Source organism: Vidua chalybeata, chromosome Z (assembly GCF_026979565.1).
Source record: "Vidua chalybeata isolate OUT-0048 chromosome Z, bVidCha1 merged haplotype, whole genome shotgun sequence".
NCBI classification, from domain to species: Eukaryota; Metazoa; Chordata; class Aves; order Passeriformes; family Viduidae; genus Vidua; species Vidua chalybeata.
In genome coordinates this window covers 18,186,994-18,209,133 of record NC_071570.1, presented here as the reverse complement: position 1 = coordinate 18,209,133, position 22,140 = coordinate 18,186,994, and the positions used below count along the sequence as shown (strand labels likewise).

At 36.1% G+C, this 22,140-nt stretch overlaps 1 protein-coding gene across 1 annotated transcript in view; it reads right to left on the bottom strand.

The window, feature by feature from the left end:
- Positions 1-22,140, bottom strand: part of BNC2 (basonuclin 2) — a 230,626-nt gene that overhangs the window by 86,920 nt on the left and 121,566 nt on the right. The window contains exon 3 of the mRNA XM_053932013.1: positions 10,258-10,493. Within this exon, the coding sequence (XP_053787988.1) occupies positions 10,258-10,493 (236 nt within the window). The remainder of the gene's footprint in view (positions 1-10,257; positions 10,494-22,140) is intronic.

Sequence of the window (22,140 nt, the reverse complement as noted above, 5' to 3'; positions counted from 1 at the left end):
CGTGCTGAAGTAAAAATGGATACCTTAGTAAAGAACTTACAGAGTGCTACTGCACAAAGCAGACTGGTGGTGGGAGAAGGCCTTACAGACACACACCTAAAGACTGATGCAACTAATCCTGGAAATTCATACTGTTTCTGAAGTTATTATTCAGGCATGGGAGTATATGTAAAATTTAATTTTGAATTGTCAGGTTGAGGGACTTCTTAAGCACCTCAAACTGGATTGGCATTAAAATTCTTCAAATGTGCTTCAAAGCCTATAAAATTTTCCATTGCCCTGGTACTTCTCTCGTGCTCCAAACAAATCTCAACATTGATACAATAATCAGTTCTATGCTAAGGTATTATATTTTCATTAAACTATTTCATCCTGCAGGTTAATATTCACCAAAAAAACCCAAGAAACCAAAGAAACTAAAAAAATTTTGGCTCATCCTGTACAATCAATTTGCTAGCCATATGTGGCTGGGGGAACACAGGCTTCTCATGCCACAGCCCCCAAATGAAGACTGGAAATTACTAGGTCTGAGACTGTATGAACATCATAATTGGCTGCTATTCTATCTCTGAACAACCGCACAGCTGCTGGTCAGTTGTCCCAGAAGAGCTTCTTACATTCTATAACATCCAGGTTCTCTGCAGCCTCACAACAAATACAATACTGTGAGCAATCTACTACAGACCTTATTAATTCCTCCCTCTTTTTGTACCAAGAAACGTATCTCTGCCTCCAGCTGTGGCAGAAAATGAATGTCATGGGTCTTATATCCATTACCTCACAACCCTTTGAGCCTACAAATGAGAGAGAAGAGCTCTGTTTTGCATCCTATGGTACTGTTTGAAATGCTCCTATGAAGAGGAAACTATTTCCCACATGGAAAGCAACCAAATTTGTACTAGTTAAATTCTTTCACCTCAAATTTAGTTTTATTTTTTTAAATCCTTTCTAAAAGAAATGGGTTGGACAAAAGCATTTCTGTGGATCACAACATTACATACTCAGCATGAACCAAGCAAGTTTTTCCAGGCATTGCCCTAGCTACTTCTAAATAGTCTGAGAGCTTTTAATGGAAAGCTGGGGGCAACATAAGCTACATTAAAAGCAACCTGATGAGTGGCCTTATTTCTTCTATTCCTGTTTGTCAGCACCATATATCAACTTGGACACAACTTAAGGAAACCCAAAATCTAGAATGCATGGATAAAAATGTAATTATCTTAATCTACAACCATATCTACATCACTACTCAAGCTATAGAGAAACAAACAAATCCAGCAAGCTGACATATACTGGGCCAGCAGTTTCAAAAATCTACTTGTCCTACAAATTACTTCCTTCTATGCAGACAACTGCCAGTCAGTAACAGAGGTTTCCACACCCTTTTTCCACACCCTTTCCAGAAGATGGAATGCAAGACTTCAGGGTGCATTTCTGGCAAGATTCATAATGAAGAATCCACCAAGACTGGATAGAAAAAGACATACTTTACCCTATTATAAAAGATAAAAATGAACAGAACGAATGAAACAGAATCTTTCTTTCCTATTTGATAAAAAATATTATCAAAAAAAATATTTACTGAAATTACTCTTCTGGTGATGATGATATTTTAGAATTTGACTAAAGAATAATCATAATTACATATTCTATTTCATGAGAGGATCTCAAAGCACTTCATAAACATTAATTAACAACATCCAAGTATAAACTGGGATGATCAGAACATTTTGTTAAAGCTGTGGGGAGGAGAAAAAAAAATCAATCTGAAGCACAAAGAACTTGTGCAGCAAGTTAATATATTAGAGCCAGTAGAATAATACACATTTCCTGAATTCAAGCTAAATAATTTTGAATATTTAGAACATGGTGCAAAATGACAGGCGAATCAGAGAAGATGTTTCAGCCCAGAAAAGAAAACTAAATTTCTTAATTAAAATATGGGAGTTCATCTTCACTAGAAGTACCTTGATAAAGGTACATGTACCTTGATAAGTAAATGTACCTTGATAGGTAAAAGGGGGTTGTCTGTCTACATTCAGTGCTGTCCTCTTACTGCCTAGAAGGCAACAGTAAGTGTTCATGACATTTACCCCTCCTAATAAGAGTCACTCACACTTCACTGTTACTCCTTGTTATTGCTCAGGACAGGCACTAGCACCTCATTGAAAGATCAGTGCTGCAAGGGAAAAAAGTCCCCTTGAGATCCCTTGGACTTCAAGAAAAACAGTAAATCAACTGATGCTGGACAGATGACAAGTTTGATTCTCTGTGGCCCTTCTTGATTCCTAAATGTCTGTGGACCTAAATTTCCTAAGTGCCTGAAGTCAGGGCTGACACACAGACAATCAAAACCACATCTAAACTCAAAGCAAGCGGTTTCTAAACTGGAAAAAAAAGTCTTAAATCCATTTAAGTGTCATGGTCTGGACTCCATACTCTCTGATTGAGATAATCTCCATTGATGTGTAGCTGAATGGTCAATATCACAACCTTATCACCTCCAGGACCATGATTTGAATTCAGCCCAAGGTTCTTTGCAAAGAGAGTAGCTTGAAGTTCTAATCTCTGAGCTGCTTTTTGTGAGAAGAATTATGTTAATTCCTCAGATTCTTGGTACAACCCACTCCCCTCCATAGGCACACACATATTTCCCTTCAATCAATAGCTTTATGCTCTTTTGTTTTCTTTATTTTGTAACAGGTCACTGTATTTCCCACAAGAAAATTGAGGTGAACAGTAATCCCAAGATCCTGTCCTCAACTCAGTGGTCATATTTGTTTGACATAGTGCAGGATATGTTCTAGTAGAGGCTTCAACATGGCATTGTCAACAAGAAAAGTGATTTTCCAGGCTACAAGGAAAGCCTTTCTCTTCCCTCCCTTCATCCATGGAGAATCAATCTCAAACCCAGATATTTTTGTCAAGGACACACACAGTCACAATCTATTAAAAAAATATATATACAATTTATAGATTGTGAAAGTACATGTATATATACATATATATATATACATATATACACATATACATATATATACACATAATATATATATTAAATATATACATATATACATAAATATACATAAGTATACATATATATGCACACACACACACACATGCACACACACATATATATACACACACTCACACATATTTAAAGGAAAAGGATCTGTGATCATAAACGGTTAATAGAAATTCAACCACATTCTGAAGCAAGAAAGCTGGAAATAGTTTCCCCTTGGCTTACCTGCCAAGATCCAAGTTCAGGGCTCTGTTTCTTCTGAAATGCTTGATGGCATCACTCACACCTAAAACAGCCTAGGGAATGAACTATTCCTCCCACCTCCTCCATTCTTTACTCTGCTTTGGGTGTTTGTGATTTCATCAACTATCACAAGAGAGATGCAGGATCATGAACTCAAGCCTTGGCAGGTGAAGAGATTTTCAGCTCAATTTTAAAAAACAAGCACACATGGTCCTGGCACACGCCTGACAGACCTTCAGCAACACACATTTCCATGCTCTGCAGTCTATTAGCTGTGCGAAAAGTATATCGTAGGATCACAGCTAGTAGGATCACCCCTAGTACTGTAAACAGTCAGTACACATTCCAGATAGAACAAACACACTTACACAAAAGTATCTCTCTCTCTTTCTCCCATTTTTTTTTTTGACTGACAGCCATAAATGTCTTCCATTAAATGGTCACCTTTACATTTCTGAGCAATGTGAAGCACCATGGCTATAAAGGCTAACTATTTCATAGTGGTTATTAGGAGCTAGCATGATGTATACTGCTGTTGATCACCAGGGGTTATACAGCCCTCTGCCTCATTACCCTTGCAAGAAGCAAGACACAGAGCAGCAATAGCACAGCTTGGGTATTTTTATAAAAAAGGCATGCTACTCATAGAGGCATGGAAACACCAAGTGATTGCTTTTTTAAAAGGCATGGAAATCCACCAGTGGCCACAGCTAAAAGAGTGTAAAGTATTAATCAAGGTATTAGCAAATAAACCAATGAGGAAGCAATGCCAATAAAATAGATACAAAACCTTCACAAACAAATTTTCTTTTTTTATTATTCATATGTACAACTGTCAATTAATATTTGCTGGATTGCAACAGTCAATTTTTTTTTTTTCATCATTTAGTTGCCTATTTCTCTTAATTTTCTTTAACAAATAATATAGCATACCAACATTTTAATGGTGTTCTTGTTGTGAGAGACAAAAATAGTAAAATCACCCAACCGTACTTGGGAAAAAAAACCTGACAGAAACTTTGATTATAAACTCATGATTATAGATAGCAGACTACATTGAACTGAAAGTATGATATCATCACTACAGCAACCTGACTGTAGTCCATGTCTACATTGCAAAAGCTCATACCAGAGCTTCTTTTTATTTGTTTTCTTTCTAATGTTCTTTATGTTTAAGCATTGGAGTATAACTTTGACAAGCTGTTAAATGAAATAGTCCTTGTGCTTGGGTCCTTTTCAACAGCAAAAGTTGAAAGATCTTAAAAGGCAAATTATTTCAGACAGAAAAGCTAAGACTCTATAAAGTCTCTAAAAGAGGTTAGAGAACAACAGAACCCATCCTTTTCTGAAATCCTCCACAGACAAGCCAATGGTGGGCAATATTTAAGTTTAAGAACCGTAAAGCAATTTCTATCTGTGCATATGGTTAATATTTAGAAGATGAAGTACTAAGGGATTACTTTAAGAAAGAAAAGAAAATAAATTAGAAATGATATTACTAAAGATGCTCAAGTTTCTTTCTTTGGCCTCTACCCAAATATCTTCATTTAATCTGGATGTAAAAATGGTATGCATGAACAAACTAGTGGTGGAAAACTAGTACAGAAACCAAATTACCTATACTATTAAGAAAAACAATGTTTTACAAAAATTTGAGAAACTGTCAAATATAACTGACTATATTAGTTATATATATACTGATACATATATATCAATATATGTGAGCATGTAGTTTGAATATGCATATAGATGATTTTTCTTTTAAAATCTCAGAACTGAATTAGTTAAACACTGCTATGTATTTAATAATTTCAATGAGTTTGTTTTAGTTAATGGGATTTTGGTTTTTTGAAAAAATGTCTTAAACTGTCTCCACCTCCTCACTCTTTGCCCTGAGCCATGTATACCTTCTGGGAGTATACCTTCTTAGTTGACTTTTTGCTTAACAGTTGCTTTATGTCTACAGAACAAGCACAACAACAGAAGACTAGACCAATTTTCCCAAAGTAGAAAATTATATTTAATAATTTTGAATTTCATCATTTGTCAGCATTGATTTTGCTATAGATAAGACCTTCATGTAGGATTAGTGATTCTCCATGCAATGTCCAGTATACAAACTTTTGTGAGTGAGTCTCCTTTTGGACCCACAGTCTTCCAGCTGGCTTTAGTTTTGACTTTGTTCTGTGTTTTTTATTTTTAAAAATTTCTCATAGCTGTGAGCGGCACCAGAGAGTCTGGCAGCTAAGACACTGCCTATGAGCTACTGACTAATCTACTTTTTTCAAGGGCATTATGGTAAGAATGGGACCCCCAGGTCTAGACCATTTTTGCTAATTCTGCCAATGTTCTGTTCTGTGCTTCTGCTTCCTTCTTTGTACTGTAAAGACAATATGTATTTTCGTCTTTTATACTAAGAGAGTACAACTATTTGACCACAAAACAGTTGAAAAAGTGTTAAGCTGTTACTCAGAACACTGAATTATTATTTGCACTGAGTCAGTTTATGGCCTCTAAGTTGTAATCACATATCCTATCTTCTGCAGCTAGACCAGTGTAAAAGCTGAATGCCCCAGCTGTTCACTGCTAGTGGCATAATTGCTCTCTAGCCCTTTCGTCTCAGAATAATGAGCGTTAACTTCCACATGTTTAGAAGGAGGATTTTTCTAACCTGGTTTGTTTAAAGAGAATCTGGCTAGGGAGCAATTACACATGTAGCTACACTAGCAAATGGATGGGGTAAAGTGATCACCCCAGTGATCTCCGGTGGATCATACAACAGCTGGCAAAGTTACCTATTCTCTCAGCTTAGCTGGAATTAAAGCAAGGTTGGAGACTCACAGTTGAGCTGTTCTTTACAGAAAAAGTAACATCATTCAAATCAATAGAGAGACTAGTCACATACATCTCATTGAGTATCATGTGCAGTATCTGACCCAAAATACCCACTGTTTTTGACAAAAATAATTTTTTTGTCATGTAAAACACATGGGAAGTTAGATGTTACCAAAAGGTTAGGCTCACGAACCACATACAGGTCAATACCAAATGCAGTAAATTTGTTCTTTGAAGTAGAAAAAACAAGCCTAAAATCTGAAGCACTCTGAATTCCTATGGAGCAAACACAATCCAAAATGTTCCTCTATGCCATCAAGTTTTTTTGAGGATCAGCTCTAAAGATGACAGAACAGCTCCTCTGCTAAAACATTCATCCTGTGACAGTCTGATTGGTGACTAAATTATCACTAACACTTCATTGATAGGCATCTATTCACTAGAAACTTGATTTATTGCACAGAGGTCAGAGAATCTTGCCAGATGTTAATGCCTTTCAGCCATTACTGGCAATATTGTGACTGTGCCCAAATGTGAAAGGCAGTGTTATCAAATTACCTCTGTGGCTTCAGGGTTCCTTGACTTCCTGTGCTCTATTAATGCATCTACTGAATGAAGGCATAACTACTGCATTTTTCCCTGCCCATTGATTTTTAATTTGCTATTTGGAAACATTATTAGTCAAAATGAAGGTATTACAAATAATCCCACCGACTGTGCAGCATTAATAAAAAACTGTTTTTCTCTTGTTTTTCCAGTGGAGAAAACCATGAGCCTTTTCTTGACAGTTACAAGGAAAAAGTTGTGAGGTTTGCAGGGGGCTTGTTCATTGGGTTGGTTGTTGGGGTTTTTTTGGTTGGTTGGTTGGTTGGTTGTGGAAATCATCTGACAATAGTAATTGATTTTGAGTGGATACATCTACCCTACCCCTCAAAATGCCTCCATTTAGAGAAAATGTTAAAATATTTTAACATTTTCATCATGCTGAGGCAACATTCAGCACAGGTGGATGTCAGACCATCCCAAAGCATAAAACTCAACTTTTGTGCCAGCTTTACAAGTCTCTTGCATGGTGGTTAATTAATGAACACTGGAACTCAAACCTGGATAAAGTATTCTGGAATCTGTTACAAACATCACCTTTTTCTATTCTGTTACTTCTCTTAGTCCTTGCTACTAAGCTTCCTGGTTTTCCTCCCCTGAGGAAAAAACAGGAGAACAGTGTTATATATGAATCTGTAAAATTACAAGTGTAAAATATTATTTTTACTAGTATGCTTCTCTAACTACACTACCGTAGTAAACCTTTTCCTACGGATATGTATTTCTGCATTTGATGTACAATCAGTATGTATGAATGTATGGTAAATTTACTAGAATTGACTGCAATTAGGTGATAACTTAGGTGGGTTTGGACAGACAAGTTACAAAGAACTATAATTCCTGACTGAGAGTCAGATGCTCCTCAGTTCACTGCATGATAGCCTATCAACAGTCCTATAGTTCATGATACTCTAGATGATTTGTTTTGGTACTTGATATTTTTGATACTCCTGTATAGTGCTTACAACATTTTATTCAGAGTTTTCTCTGAAAAAGCTAGGTCTGAAAGCCTCAAACAAGTCTTTGAAAAGTTTCAGTCTATAATGGTAAGCTTCATGGAACAATGCCTTTTGCCCAAAGGAGACATTACCTGTATGCACTTTTATTGTGCTAGTGTTACTACACATTTCCTTTCAAATTTCCCTGTATAGCCCTTTTCTCCTTTATAACAGATACTTTCAATAGAGCTATTTTTAAAGAAGACATTTTTATTATCATCGATTTAATTAATTTTTCCAATGTTTCTCTGCAAGTATGTTTTACAAAGAATTTTCCCTTTCTGCCATATACTGAGTTTTCTAGCTTTAATGGAAACAAAATGTACTTTTTGCCTAGAGATCCTGTGGAGATATTCAAAAGCTATCTGGACATGGTCCTGGACAAACAGTTCTAGGTTGCTCTGCTTGGAAAGAATGTTTGAACAAGATGACCTCCCTTCTAACCTTGAGCAGTGTGTGATTCTTTGAAATTAGACAGCTAAATTAACAGGGATGCTCGACTACACACCTATCATAGGTCTTCATTCACTCATTAAGAAAATCCACAGTCGAGTGCTAATGAAGTCAATATGTGGCAAGTCTCTAACAGCTGCCCTAAACTTTCCCTGATAATTGTTCTCATTTAAATGGCATAATATTCAATATACTGTTGTTGAATATAGTAATGGTGAAATTCATGCCTTGGGGGCTACAATGTAACTGAGTTTTAGCTGGATAAACTGAACTGTGACCTAATGGGGTATTGCAGGCCTTTACACCTCTCAGATTCATAGGTCACAGTCTCAGTCTGTATAAACATCTTTGTAAATATATTACAAGCCATTCTTGCAAATATTGAGATCATTCAAAAAGATATTTAAAACAAAATCAATATGAGCATGATTCAACAGCCTTTAAAACAAGAAAATTACTGATTTCAGTCAGTCTTCTTGTCTATAAGAAACAAAGAACTACATTCTATGATTGGAATATATTACCCCTAATTATTAGTCACATTTAGTAATGAGCAGATTTCTAATATTGTATCTTAAAAATTATGTATTTTTTACATTAATTCCTTTACAAATCAAATTTCTTCAGCCCTCCAGATCAGTAGCATTCAGAATCCAGGAATGTAAAATATGATGCAATATGCACATTATCCCAGAACATATCTCTGTAGATATCTCTCATGTATCCATCTTAATTATATATAATATATAAAATGTATAAATACATAACCATACATTTATATTATACAAACATCATAGATATCTGCTATATAAATATGATGGATATATACTTATATGTTAATTTTAGATTAGTAATGGAAAAAATGCATTGTGTTCTATTTGAATAGGTGTAACACTTAGCATTTACAAAATAGATGCCTTAGAGAACCCTGAAACAATTAAAGAGCTCTATTCTATATATGCCCTAACAAGAATAAAAAGATTTCATTATTAAAGTGTAAACCTTTTTAGTTCTCTTTCTCTAGGGCTGTTTTAAAATTCAGTACATTTTTCTATGAAAATCCAAAATATAGAGCATTTAAGAAAATATTTGCAAGCACAGAAGGTGAAGTTTTCCACAGAATCCACATACAACTAATTTACTTTGTCCACATGAAGTACAGAAACCGGAAGACGAATTAAGAAATAGAGACAGAATTTCTCAGAGCAGGTATAAATCCTGTATTTTCAATTAAGTTCTAAGCATGCTATCATTGCCTACAAAGTAAAGCAATAAATCAGCAACTAAAATTTTCGAAGTTTTTTAGGCATGTCCTCTTCAATAACTGGATGCATTCTAGATGATAAAGAGCTCCTACAAAGTCAATAGCAATTAAGAGAATTCAGAAGTATGTAGTATCAGGTTATTAATCAGAAATAGTCCTACAGAATGTAAAAATTTACTTTGGCATTTAATAGATTATGAAATTTTTCAGATAAGCAGCTATACATATATTTATGACCACAACCAAAAAACAAGCTGTCCATTTTTCTGTCAAACGTATTTTTCTTTTGATTGTTTATTTCAACTAATACGCACACAACACTTTATTTAAAGCTATATTTCAAAAATGGCCTTATAAAAAGGATTTTCCTGTTTATTCGTAAGGATACTTTCCAATATAGTCATGATCACAAACCCATTGCATCTATACATTTTTAGGTATCTTCCTAAAGAAGGAAAGAAAAGATGACAGAGCTTCTGACTTGCATCTTAGTCTCCCAAGTCAAACAGTTGCCCTTGAAAACTTGCCAGCTGTCTTTGATGGCCAGATCATGCTTGCAGGTAGCTAACCTCAGTATTTACAGTATTTAAGGCATTTCCTACTATAAACATAAGTACGTACAAATAAATACTATGGTATGAAGGCACCTGTATTTTTTTAGCTTAGGAAAAATTGAATATTTTATTTTGCCAGCACCATCATTAGGTTTCAACATGCCAGACTAAATTCACTTCATATCCTTCTACATCTTTGGGCTCACCATCACTACATCCATACATCAACAACAAAAAAATCAATTTACTGGGTTTGAAAACATGCTTTGCTTTATTTCCTACCTGAAGAATGTAGCCTCGAACATAGTCTCGCAGTGTCCAGCCTAAGCCATGTAGAATATGCAACACCTCCTCTTGCTTCAGTACACTAAAGAGTCGGTCAAGCAGTATCTTCAGTCTCACAGGCACAGCCTGAGTACCGTACAGCATCAGACTGCTGATGTCAAACACAACATTGGACTGCACAATCTCCACTTGGGTTGGGTGGTAGAGGTGCTGAGTACTAAGTTTGTCCAAGGCTGAAAGAAAAGGGGTCAAGTATAAGGAAAGAGCAAAGAAATTACAAGAAAGCAATTCCAAAGAGTCATCTATATACATCACATTTGGCAGATACACTTATTTTCTATAGAAATATCACCCGGATGATTCATAGAAACATAGAGTCACAGAACAGTTTGTGTTGGAAGGGACCTTTAAAGATCAGCTAGTCCACTTCCTTGCCATGGGCAGGGACTCTTCAAGTAGATCAGGTTGCTCAAAGCCTCATCCCACCTGGTCTTGAATATCTTCATGGATGGGGCATCTACAGCCTCATTGGGCAACTACTTCAATGCCTCAACATTTTTGGAAAAGTCTCCTTTATATCTATTCCAAATCTACTCTCCTCTTTCCAGCTTAAAGCCATTATCTCTTGTCAAATCACTACACACCCTTGCCAAAAGTCTCTTCCCAGCCTTTTGGTAAGCCTCCTTTCAGTACTGAGGTCAATAAGGTCACCAAGGAGCCTTGCCCAAGCTTCTTTTCAACTTTTTCTCTGGCTGATTCCAACATTTCCAGCCTTTCCTCAAAGGACAGGGCCGCTGTCCCTTTGATCATCTTGGTGGTCTCCTCTGGACTTGCTCCAACAGGTGCATGTCTTTCCCTTGCTGAGAACCTCAGACTACTACTACTAGTAGAGGACTACTACTCCAGGTGGCATTTCACCAGAGGGGAGCAGAGAGGCAGGATCATCTACCACAACCTGCTGGCAATGCTGCTTTTGCTGCAGCCCAGGGCATGGTCAGCTTTCTGGGCTGCAGGTGCACACTGTGATGTTCATATTTTCACCCACTAAAGTTCCCCAGGTCCTTCTCTGAAGTGCTACTCTCAAGGAGCTAATCGCTCAGTGTGGGCTTGAGCTTGTGATTGCTCTGACCCAGATGCAGCACCTTAACCTTGTTGAACCTCATGAGGGTGACATGAGTCCACTGCCTCAAGCTTGTCCAGGTCCTCCTGTATGGCATCCTGTCCTTTTGGTGTGTCAACTGCACTACTCAGTTTGGTGTCATCTGCAAATTTGGTGATGACCTCACTATGTCATTGATGAAGATATTAAACAGTATTGGTCCCAGTACAGATGCCAGTCATCAATAAGGGATCCTTTTTCACAGATGCAGTCCAAAACAGCCCTAGTTTCCAAAGGCCACAAGTAATTTTAATTGCTATGGCAAAAGGCTTCTCAGGTGAGACTCAGAAACTAAAATACTCATGGCTCAAGAGAAATTTATGATTCACTAATGACCAAAACTGAAGTAATGCCAAATTGAGTGGGACTGCTAAAGATTTGATACCTAACCTCTAGAGGAAAAAAATAAAACAGATACTCCCTTAACTACAGTCTCTTAAACATGTTAAAACTAAGGCTCCTGATTCACCAAAAATTTGATCATTAATTCACTGCTACTAGAGCTGGCTAGTTCTTTTCACCTGGCTTTACAAATTCCATGTTATTCACTGTGATTTGAACAATTTAGCGATAAGGAAAATTGCAGGATGAAGGTAATTCTTATCCCCCTGTGAAGTTAAAAAAGATGGAATTGCACATGACATCATGCATTCTATGATTCATCAATGTTAAAATTTAATTTTATTTCTACTTTATGAACTATGTTGCAGCACCTAAACAAGCTTCTCTTCTTTTTTAAACAAAATTTCTGAGCATTTAAAATAATCTTATAGGGACTTCTCCTGCACTTGGTTTCTTCTTGTCTTATGGTCACTAGAGAGTTCATGTACTGTTGATAAATTGCTTTCTTACATCCAGAGCGCAAAGGCCCTTATCATTTACTTGCTGGCTTCATTCAACACGTTTACTCCAAGGACTACATTGTCAAAGAGTTCCAGTTTCTTCATACTTCATTTCTTGCAACTGAATTGTCTGATCTTTCCTATTCTAGTGGCTAAGTCAACTTTGAATAAATAGCTTTAAATATTAATTTAACATTCAAACGAGATAAGAAATTGGCAAGCCTAGGGACTTCAGTCCTACGTCTCTCCACAGGACATTTATACTGCAGAACATGAAGAGCAGGATTTTTTCTTCCAAAAGCTCTTCTTCCAAAGTACACACCTATACAGGCTTCATAATGTGGGACTAATTTTTTCACAAGGTCTAATGAATGAGATTTGATTGAAGCTTAAACAGGTTAAATACTGTCCTGCTTTTCCCCCCTCCCCCACCTCCCATTTTATGTATGATCTTTTTCTAAGATGGTTATTTTCCTACTACCATAATAGATGTGTTATGAAAGTTCTTGGCTAAAGAAGCCAAGAAAATTGATATTTTTATTCTGCAGGTTGAGCAGTATGTGTGGTGATATGTATATATGTGTACCTGAGGGACTGATCAACCATTTAGAAGGAGTAAAATAGGATGTTATTTTTTCCAATACTAGCATTACTCACAGTAGGAATGGTGTAAATAATATTAGTTTCAAATAGATACTCTGTAAGAACACCTTCTAACAGACTATTGAAATTATTGAGCAGATCTGAATCACCCTGAGCTTTTCAACTTCAGTCTTACAGAATGAGAATAGGGTCTAAAGATATTAACTGCCTTCTCCAAGTTTATGCAAATTTAGACCAGAACCAAGACATGAATGGATATTTTCTGAACGCTTGATGCTTTTTAATGACTGAATCATACTGTATTTCTAATATATCTTAATATTTGTTTTTGTTTCTCTCTTCTTAACAGCAAATACCATACCTGCAATGAGGAAAAACAAGTTCTTCCATTTAAAGAAGACTTGTCATGCTGAGGATGTTAAGATCATTATTCTACTGTGGTCTAAGTGAGAATGACCATAAGACATCTTTATCAAAGGATTGTTGGGTGGATGACAGATCTAATAGCTTTTAATTTCTCTAACAATAAGATTACAAAACTCTGTGGACATCACCTTCATGTAAGGTGACCATTCTGAGGATAATAGCTTTGGAAAGTTTGAGGTGGAATGGAAGAGGGGAAAAACAACTAAAATATTTTTTAAATAACTAACTACACTCTTTGACCAGCTGATAGAAATTTTTGCCATCTAACTTGTACTATTCCATTCAACTGCAATATTCATTTTTAGCAGCATTATCTAAAGACATCTGCTTCTCAACACACACACACACACACACACACACAAATACTAATTAGCATGATATTGGAACAACATTCCAAGTGACAATAATATTATCTCCGATTTTGATTTGGCCTTATTATGTGTATTACATAATAAACAAGTAGTGAATTTTATCCTTTTCAAGTACAACTCAGGATATGCAGTGAAATATGGAACTTATAACACAACAAAACATACATTATCGCATGGGTACATAAGAACATTTGCAAGCTAAAGACAAACCTCCTGCTACATGAAAATAAAAATGTTGTAAATTAAACTAAAGGAAACACAGCTGTGTTCATATTGGAAAAAGCAGTACTGTAAAATTCTGAAATTCTTTCTGAAAATTAACTACTGATACCCCTTCAAATTGTCAGAAGAATGAAAATTCTTACTCTAATTTGTAATTTATAAAAATTTTTGTGTTTCTTTCAAAGATTGCTAAGGATGTAGTTGACAGAGAGAATTTTTGTAGTATATCTCATTTCTCTTCTGATAACCTTAGTGAACTAATGCCAGTGTTCTAGGTGGATTCAAGAGGACATATATGTTGATAGACACTTTTTCAGGTAAGAGGTAAAGAAGGACTTTTCTTGGTTTTCTATAAAGAAAGGAGTATTAGGTTTAGCCTTCTTGACAAATTTCTGATTCTTGTCAAATCTCTGTGTAAATAGTTGTATTTTGCTGTCCTGAATTGCCCACATAATTTCATGTGGATAATGCATTCTTCATCACTTTCTGGTCTAAACTATTGGCTTAATTTATACAGGCTAGTGAACAATGAACTGTTTTACAGATAAATACATTCAACAGTATCTGTAGGAGTTTATGATTTCATAAGCACTAAGAAGGTTTCAAGATTAAATATACTACAGAAAAGAATGTGCTTTATCATAACTGAAAATGACATAAACAGATGTGCCTTTATTAAGAAGTTATCAGTGTCTGACTATCACAAAGCACACATTAGAAATCCCTTCCTGGTGCAGCATGAGGTATTACTGATACTTTGTACAGTTCCAGTGGAATCAAAAGTTCACTTACGCATGTTTGAGACATTTTAGTTGTAAGCTGCACAATCTTTTCCAAAATCATGACTATGATGGGATCAGTTATCTACTCAAACTAACCTTTTTTTAACAGTTATATTTAATTGTTAGTACTACCCTGACAGTCAGTCTGATATTCTTTAATTCAGCATACATGAAAAAGTGTTTCCTGATACAGAAAGAAGAGGTCTAACTAATCTTAAAATTACATACTTGCTGAGTAATCAACATTTTCATGGGGTGGCCTAACCCCAGTGTTTTACTCTGACAACACTCAGTCAAGTAACATTTTTGTGGTGAATTCCCAATTTCAAGTACTTGTTTCAGAAATTTAAACTGTTAAAAAGCAGGACGGAGGACAGCAAGGATTGTGTAGAGGACATTAAAGAAGATTGCCTTCAACAATGAAAAATTACTAACTGGATAATTAGTACAGGAATTAGGAACCTTTCAATATTGTTTTTCCAACTCTGAAGTATCAAGTATGCACAGTAATAAAATAATAAAATGAGAACATTTTAACTGGAAGGGACCAAAAATTACCATCTAATCCAACTACCTGAGCACTCCAGGGCTGATCATCAGTTAAACCATATTGAGGGGATTGTCCAAATGCCTCTGGAACAGGGAGTGGCTTGGAGTATTGACCACCTCTTTAGGAAGTCTGTGGTTTGACCACTCCTCCCATTAAAGTGTTTCCTAATGTCAAGCCTGAACCTCCTCCTGTTGGCTTATTCACTCTTTAGCTTCTTGAATAGAACACAAAATCCCTCAGATTTTAGAGAGACTCCGCGCAGTATAATCTGAAATGTCAAAAGAACTTTGAAATTGTTTCAATGTCAATCTTCATATTACAGCTTGCAGTATTCTTATTATGTAACAATTCAGAAAAAAAAAAAAAAGCTTTGGACATCTTTGCAATACATCAATGAAGAAACTTTTATGTTCCATTTGTAGGGAACATTTTTTTGGGTTTGTTTGGTTTTTTTGTTGTTTTTTTTTTTTTTTTTTTAAGGAGGGGAAATGTACCTTACTTATATTTTACTGGAGTTTTGAGACTGTGTAATTCAAATTAATTTAAGTACAAAGGATACATTAAAATAAGTCACAACTTCTTCTTCAATTTATCAAAAGACAGAAAACAAAGAAGAGATTTTAAATTTCATCTATACTGTGTCCAGTTCACAGGCTCAGCTCTGCAAATTTACTCATTGCCCTTAGACCCCTTCCTTCCCAAAATGCAGTGAAAAAGGTCAACCAAATTAAAATCCATGCCTCTGAGCAGACTCCATTTTTTTGCTAAGTAAAAAAAATACAAATATGCAGTGGTGAATTTTGTACTTTAGAGGTCTGATATTATTTTTTTTGAACAGCTACAATAAAAGCATTACATTTTGCCTTTACTAAATAGAAAAGAATTTTAAATATCCTAGTTTTAATGCAATTGGAGTTGTAAATACACTTACCTCTTGCTAATTTACTGATCCTAGATAAGTATTTTATTAACCTGAGAGGGATGAAAAGGTCTAGTGAAAGGTCTTGGCTGATTTGCCTGGCTGTGTATCTCAGAACACCACAGATAAGAGTCTATGGGTTGCAATAGGGCATTATGGATCTCATTCCATTTCATTTTTAGTTTTGAGCTCTCCAACATATCCACTCTGGATTTTCTGGCATACTCTCTAGCCAGTTTCCCAACTTGCCAAAGGGGAATGCTGTTGGAGTATACAAACACATACAAATGAGGATACAAAATGTTACAACCATCATCTTATTTCTAGATTACCGGATTTGTTCAAGAACAGGAAGATGAAAAAAAAAAAAAGTAGTCTATGTCTAGACAATAACAAAGATCTTGGCAGACATTTAAAAAATCTAAGTAACTGGGCCACTTTTTGCAGCAAAAGAAACTAAAATTAAAAAACATATGAAATATGTAATACCAATATAAAATGATTCCACAATATTGTTGCAACAATAGTATGTTGAGTGTGGTAAAACAGGTATAGTATTATTAATGGCAATGTTGAACACTGTAGTTTACTCTTGATTTTAGTGGTAAACATAAACAGCATCACATTTTCAGAGTTCAAGATTTTCTTTTTCGTCAATCACATAAAAAAAAGCAACAAATCCTTAGTAATAACTAAAATGCTGTAGGGACCACTTATTACAACCATAAGAGGTGGTCTAAAGTAGCCTCCCTCAGTAGGTAGATTTAATGCCACCTCCAACATGGTGTAATGTGGTGCATTTTGAAGGCAGAAAAAATTGCTCCTCAAAAATATCATAGTTAGAAAGTGACTAAGGATAAAAATTTTCAGCATCTATTGAAAAACTCAAATATTTCCATGGTGTATGAAATTATCCCGTTCACTCCTGGAGCAAGAGAGTGGGGGACATGAACACTTATATGACTGCATGAACATCCTGAATCCTGAGTATAAATTCCAGCTACAGCATAGCATCCTTTGGTAATCTCTTTTTCACCTCTTTTTGCATCGCTTTCATAATTTATTCCATATAGATGATACACGTTCACTAAGACAAAAATCATGGAAGGAAAGTATGTAAAGGAATTCTGATTCATAGGAAAAATAATTTTTTGGGTAATGCCTTTTATTGTATTTAAAAGCTAATAATGGAAACCATTTCCCAAACATAGTGTGTGTCTGACAGAAGGACACATATGTGATCTGCTAATTTATAGTTTGCATGTACAGATGTTCACACTTAGTAAACAGCTTCTTAATAGCATTTTAAAATTAAACATGTGTTGATAATAGGTGTTCCAAACCCAAACAACACAGCAACTAAACTGATATATGTTTTCATGCCTCACCATGCCTCATGCTCTAACAAAACCCCCCCAGCACTTCAGTTGCATGTACACAAAATAAATGTTATTAAAAAAAGACTGAATGAAAACTTTCATTAATTTTTCTGTCTATGATCTGATTCCAAGTTAAAATATCTAGAATGCTACTAGGTTTATGTGCCCGAAAGCAGAACCACAGTTTGTTCACAGACGTTGCTTGCTGTCTGCAATTCTTTTATCCCTTTACAAAACTTTGAACCCCATCCAGCTTTGACACACTACCTCTACAGTTAATAACTATCAAGTTTCCCCTTGTCTCCTGTCTACTTTTCTTTGAGGCAATTGCGCACTCAGCACCCCGAGATAATAACACACATCTATAAGATAAAAGCAATGGCATTAATGTAATTGTCTGCCTTTCTTTCTTTAGCCTAATCTTTTTTTTTTTCTTCAGTTTTGACTGCCTCTGTGACACCTGTTTTTGTCTCCTCTGATCCTACGACAGGTTTTCCGCTGACGAGGTTTTTGCCTGACAGAGATTCTGCCAGACAAGAACATAATAAAATATGAAGAACTGCTTGTCAGAGTTTCTGCCAATGCTCACATGAAATGGTGGGGGGGGGGGACAAAAAAAGAGAATCCTGACTCTTTTTTTTAAAGGGGCCCTATGGTAGTTGCTTTTGGCCTGTCAGGAAAACAGCCTCCCTGGCCAATTCCTGCAAGCCAAACAGGTGTCTTCCTCTATGTTTTCTTTCTGTAGAAAAACATTTTTCTTTGAAAGTAGACAACATGATTACAAAGGGAAAAAGAAAAAAAAAAAAAAAAAGGGACAAAAAAGAGCCCCAAATGCTTTCTCCCAGAAATTCACGTTAGATCTAAGTTTATGTAGTGGTACCTCAAAAGCATGTCTTTGATCCAGAATTTGCCATCTAAATTAATAATAAAAAGAAAATGGTAGGGTTTTCCCCCCCCTTCTTTTTCGCAACTAATATGTTCAAAGGAACATGCTATAAAGGACCTTCATCCCAAGTTCTCAGAAAAATATCTGGGTTCCAAGTTTCCTGCATAGGCATGCTGCAGGAATGAAGACACCTAACTACTGGGACCAGGGTAAAGAAGATGAGACAGAGCCACTTGTGTGGGTTTTGGACTTTGTAGTACTCAGTATGTGTGTTGGTGCCTACACAAAAGAAGACTTCAGCTGATTAGTCTGATGATTAGTGATGGAGAAACATATATAGATCAATCATGTGAGCATTCCAACACACAGCTGCTTTTGTGTGTCTTGGTATCAGCTGTCTTGTCTGCTGAAGACAGCAGCTATGGATCATGGTGCCACAGTCCTCAGTGCACCAATTTTGCCTACCAGCCTGGATTCCAAATCCAGGGGTTCAGAGCCCCTGCAAAAGCTCAGGCCTGGACTTTTGTGCCCCTCCTAAACTACATTGTAGGTGCATCTGGCTGTAGTCCTGTCTTCTAGATTACCCTCAGAATCATGTTACAACCTGGTCTTCTATCCCACCTTTGGCCCCCACTTCTTTTGTTCCTGATTGAAGCCTGTGGATGGACCCTTGACCTGACTATATTCCTTTGCCATGCCTGAGATTGCCAATGTATACAGTTACCAGCTTCTCATTCAGTCTGCCATGGTTAGACTTTAAGGAATTGCGCTCATGGTGCAGGCATAGCCAGTGTTCTTATTGCCTGTGACTACTGGCTCAGAACATTTGGTTTGACAGTCCACTTTTGCTGCTCCTTGACACATAGATTAATGATGTCATTGTTGAAACCTACAATCTATAATAGAAGACGCTAAATAATCTCTTTCTATTACTTTGATCAGTCATTCAACTTTGAACTTTCCAGTCTCTTGTCTCCAAAGCTAAATGTCCCCTTCTTAACAACCACTAACACCTTCTTAAAACTATTCTGTCCCTTAATTATGGTAAGTGGGGTTTAATATGTATCTTAATCATTGTAACATCATTTGGTTGACATATTATACACAGTAAGACATAAGCACATTTGGGAGTCATGAACTGTGGTCTGGATTTGGAGGATTTTCATCATAACCCTAATGCACTTCAATTCCATTAAATGTGATCACAGTTTTACAGAAATTCTAAGTGAGAAGGGATTTCTACATGTTGTCTGGTGCAGTCTTCTAATGAAAGCAGGGCCTTAGATTAGTTGGTTCTGCCTAGATGTGTCTTTTATATTTAAAGCCAATGGGGGGGGGGGGAAATTCCACCTCTTCTCAGACAACCTATTCTATCTTATATGCAGCCTTGAAAAATGTAATGAAAATGCACTGCCCACCTGTTAATATCATTCTGTTTGAATCATGTCATAGACATATTTCACAACCATATTTCACCACCAAGACTATGGTGGTGTTTCAGTTTAGGGTGTAACTCTGGTCCAAGTGTATGAAATGCTCTCCCAGATGTGCTAAACCACCTCAGTTTTTCCAGGAAAACCTGCTGTCTTAAGGTTGCTAACAGCTGAAGGTATCCAGACCCTGGGAAGACTGGTTCATAAAGCTACTTCTACCATTCAATACATCAGTCTTACCCATTCCAATTCATGTACTTTGCCATTTCACAAAGCTCCTGTTATATATACTTCAGAAAAATTGACTGTAATCAATTAGAATAGAATTAGAAAAGTCTCTGAGACTCACACTTTACAATTCTTGTATTATCTATTCTCTTTCTAAAATCTAGATAGAAATGGGATAATTGAGTAACACTATTGCTTGCTAAATTAATCTGGGGCAAATGTCCTCATAGTGCTATAGGTCAAAATGAAATTCCTTCTAGTAGGTAAAAAAAGCTTTTTCCTTTCAATTTCACATTTGCAAAAAAGAAAGCTGAGGTAAAGTTACCCATGGTATTATAATTTAAACATCTGAAAGCAGTATGAATTTTTTTATTCTTTATTCTAACCTCATAAGGTTAAAATGTGATTTAGTCAAATCACATTTTAGCCTTATGAAGCTATATGGAATGAAGTAGTAGGGTTTGTTTCATTTAGAGCTGTTTCAATTTGTGTTCTGCTTAACCTAGTGAACTCTAGTTAATTAGGATGTTCCTATAAACAATTAAGCTTCTTGTAGGATCGTTAAGAAGACATAAAAATTTATGATGTAATAAACCGTAATAAAATGATAAAGTGGTTAGCACATCACAGCAATTGATGTGCAGCAGCATAGGTGTTGAATGAGACAAGTAAGAAGGTACATCACCTAAACATCCTGGAGTGGATGCATGTTGCAAAAGTCCACCACTGCTTCCCCACTCTGTTGGTGATTTAACTCCCATGTCTCACAGAATTTATCCCGCTCATTTGGGAATCAAACAGCAATCACCAGACAGACACTCTTTTGCTCCCATCTGAAGCTTCGCCATGCAGCAAACTTGTTATCATCACACTTAAGGGGCTCAAGATCATGGATTTCACTGACTACCTTTCCAAAAGACAGCCTCTACTGCACCTGGAAAGAAGAATTCCAGGTGCTAATTTAACATCATTGTTTGTATAGCCTTTGTTCCATCTTACACACAGCAAGTCCATTTGTTTCCTTAAGTAGAAAGGGTAAGACATCATCGCTTGAGACATCTCCTAGAATTTTGTCCCATGGTACTGGGTGTACTAAATGAGAATAAGCCTTCTCTGTAAGATGCAAATTCAATGATGATAGACACCCAAATAAGAATACCTTGCGCTTTTGAAATACTTTTAGTCTAAATATCTGTGAGCATTTTATGGTTTATCAAAGGCAATCATAATTTTATAAAGTGTATTTGCTCTAATTTATACTACACTTGCAATACTTAATGCAAAAAATACTTTGAAATTGAGAACAGCTTAGTGCTTATTCTTTTCTACTATGACAAATAAAGGTTGCACAATAAGTTTGAGTACATAGTGGTGAGTGTCACTAAAAAGAATAATGATATTTCTGCAGAAGTTTTGGGAAGAAAATATATTAAAAATTTAGAATAAATTGATTTAAGGCTAATCTTTAATTTAAGGCTGACATCACTGCTTGCATCTATGCGTGGAATTGATTTGCGAATTATTTTCAAGAGTACAAGGTATTTTTCTTAAATGAACTTTGTTGTTGGATTGAGAGTTGCCAATTAGTATCTGATTCAATTTAAAAGTTTTTCAGAAAACAAATGTTCACAATGAGAAAAGATTTCACTTTTAGTTGTGAATATAGACCAACCCAGCAGCAACAGGCACTGTGCTTCAGAATGGGTCATGGCTTGTTTACTGCTTAGCAGACACTCACTCAGTCCTTAGCTGAATGCTTAATTCCTGGTCAGCTAAAATCTCACCTGACCATGTCCAAAGGACATTGGCTTATTCAAACCTAGGAATGTAAGCCAGTGAAGTTGGGTAGAAGTGGAAAGGTCTAACTTCTTCCTGGCTGAGTTAAGATGTCCTGGCAGAGAAGACAAGAAAAAAGATTTTAAACTGAACAGATTCCCAGGGTAATGCAAGGAGGTGCAAGTATGAGCATATGTGGGATAGAGCCTGTGCTTTACCCCTTGGGAAAACATTACTTGACACCTGAGGGTGTCAAATTTGCATGCACATTAAACTCTTGACCATATGGTTATGCAAGTATCAG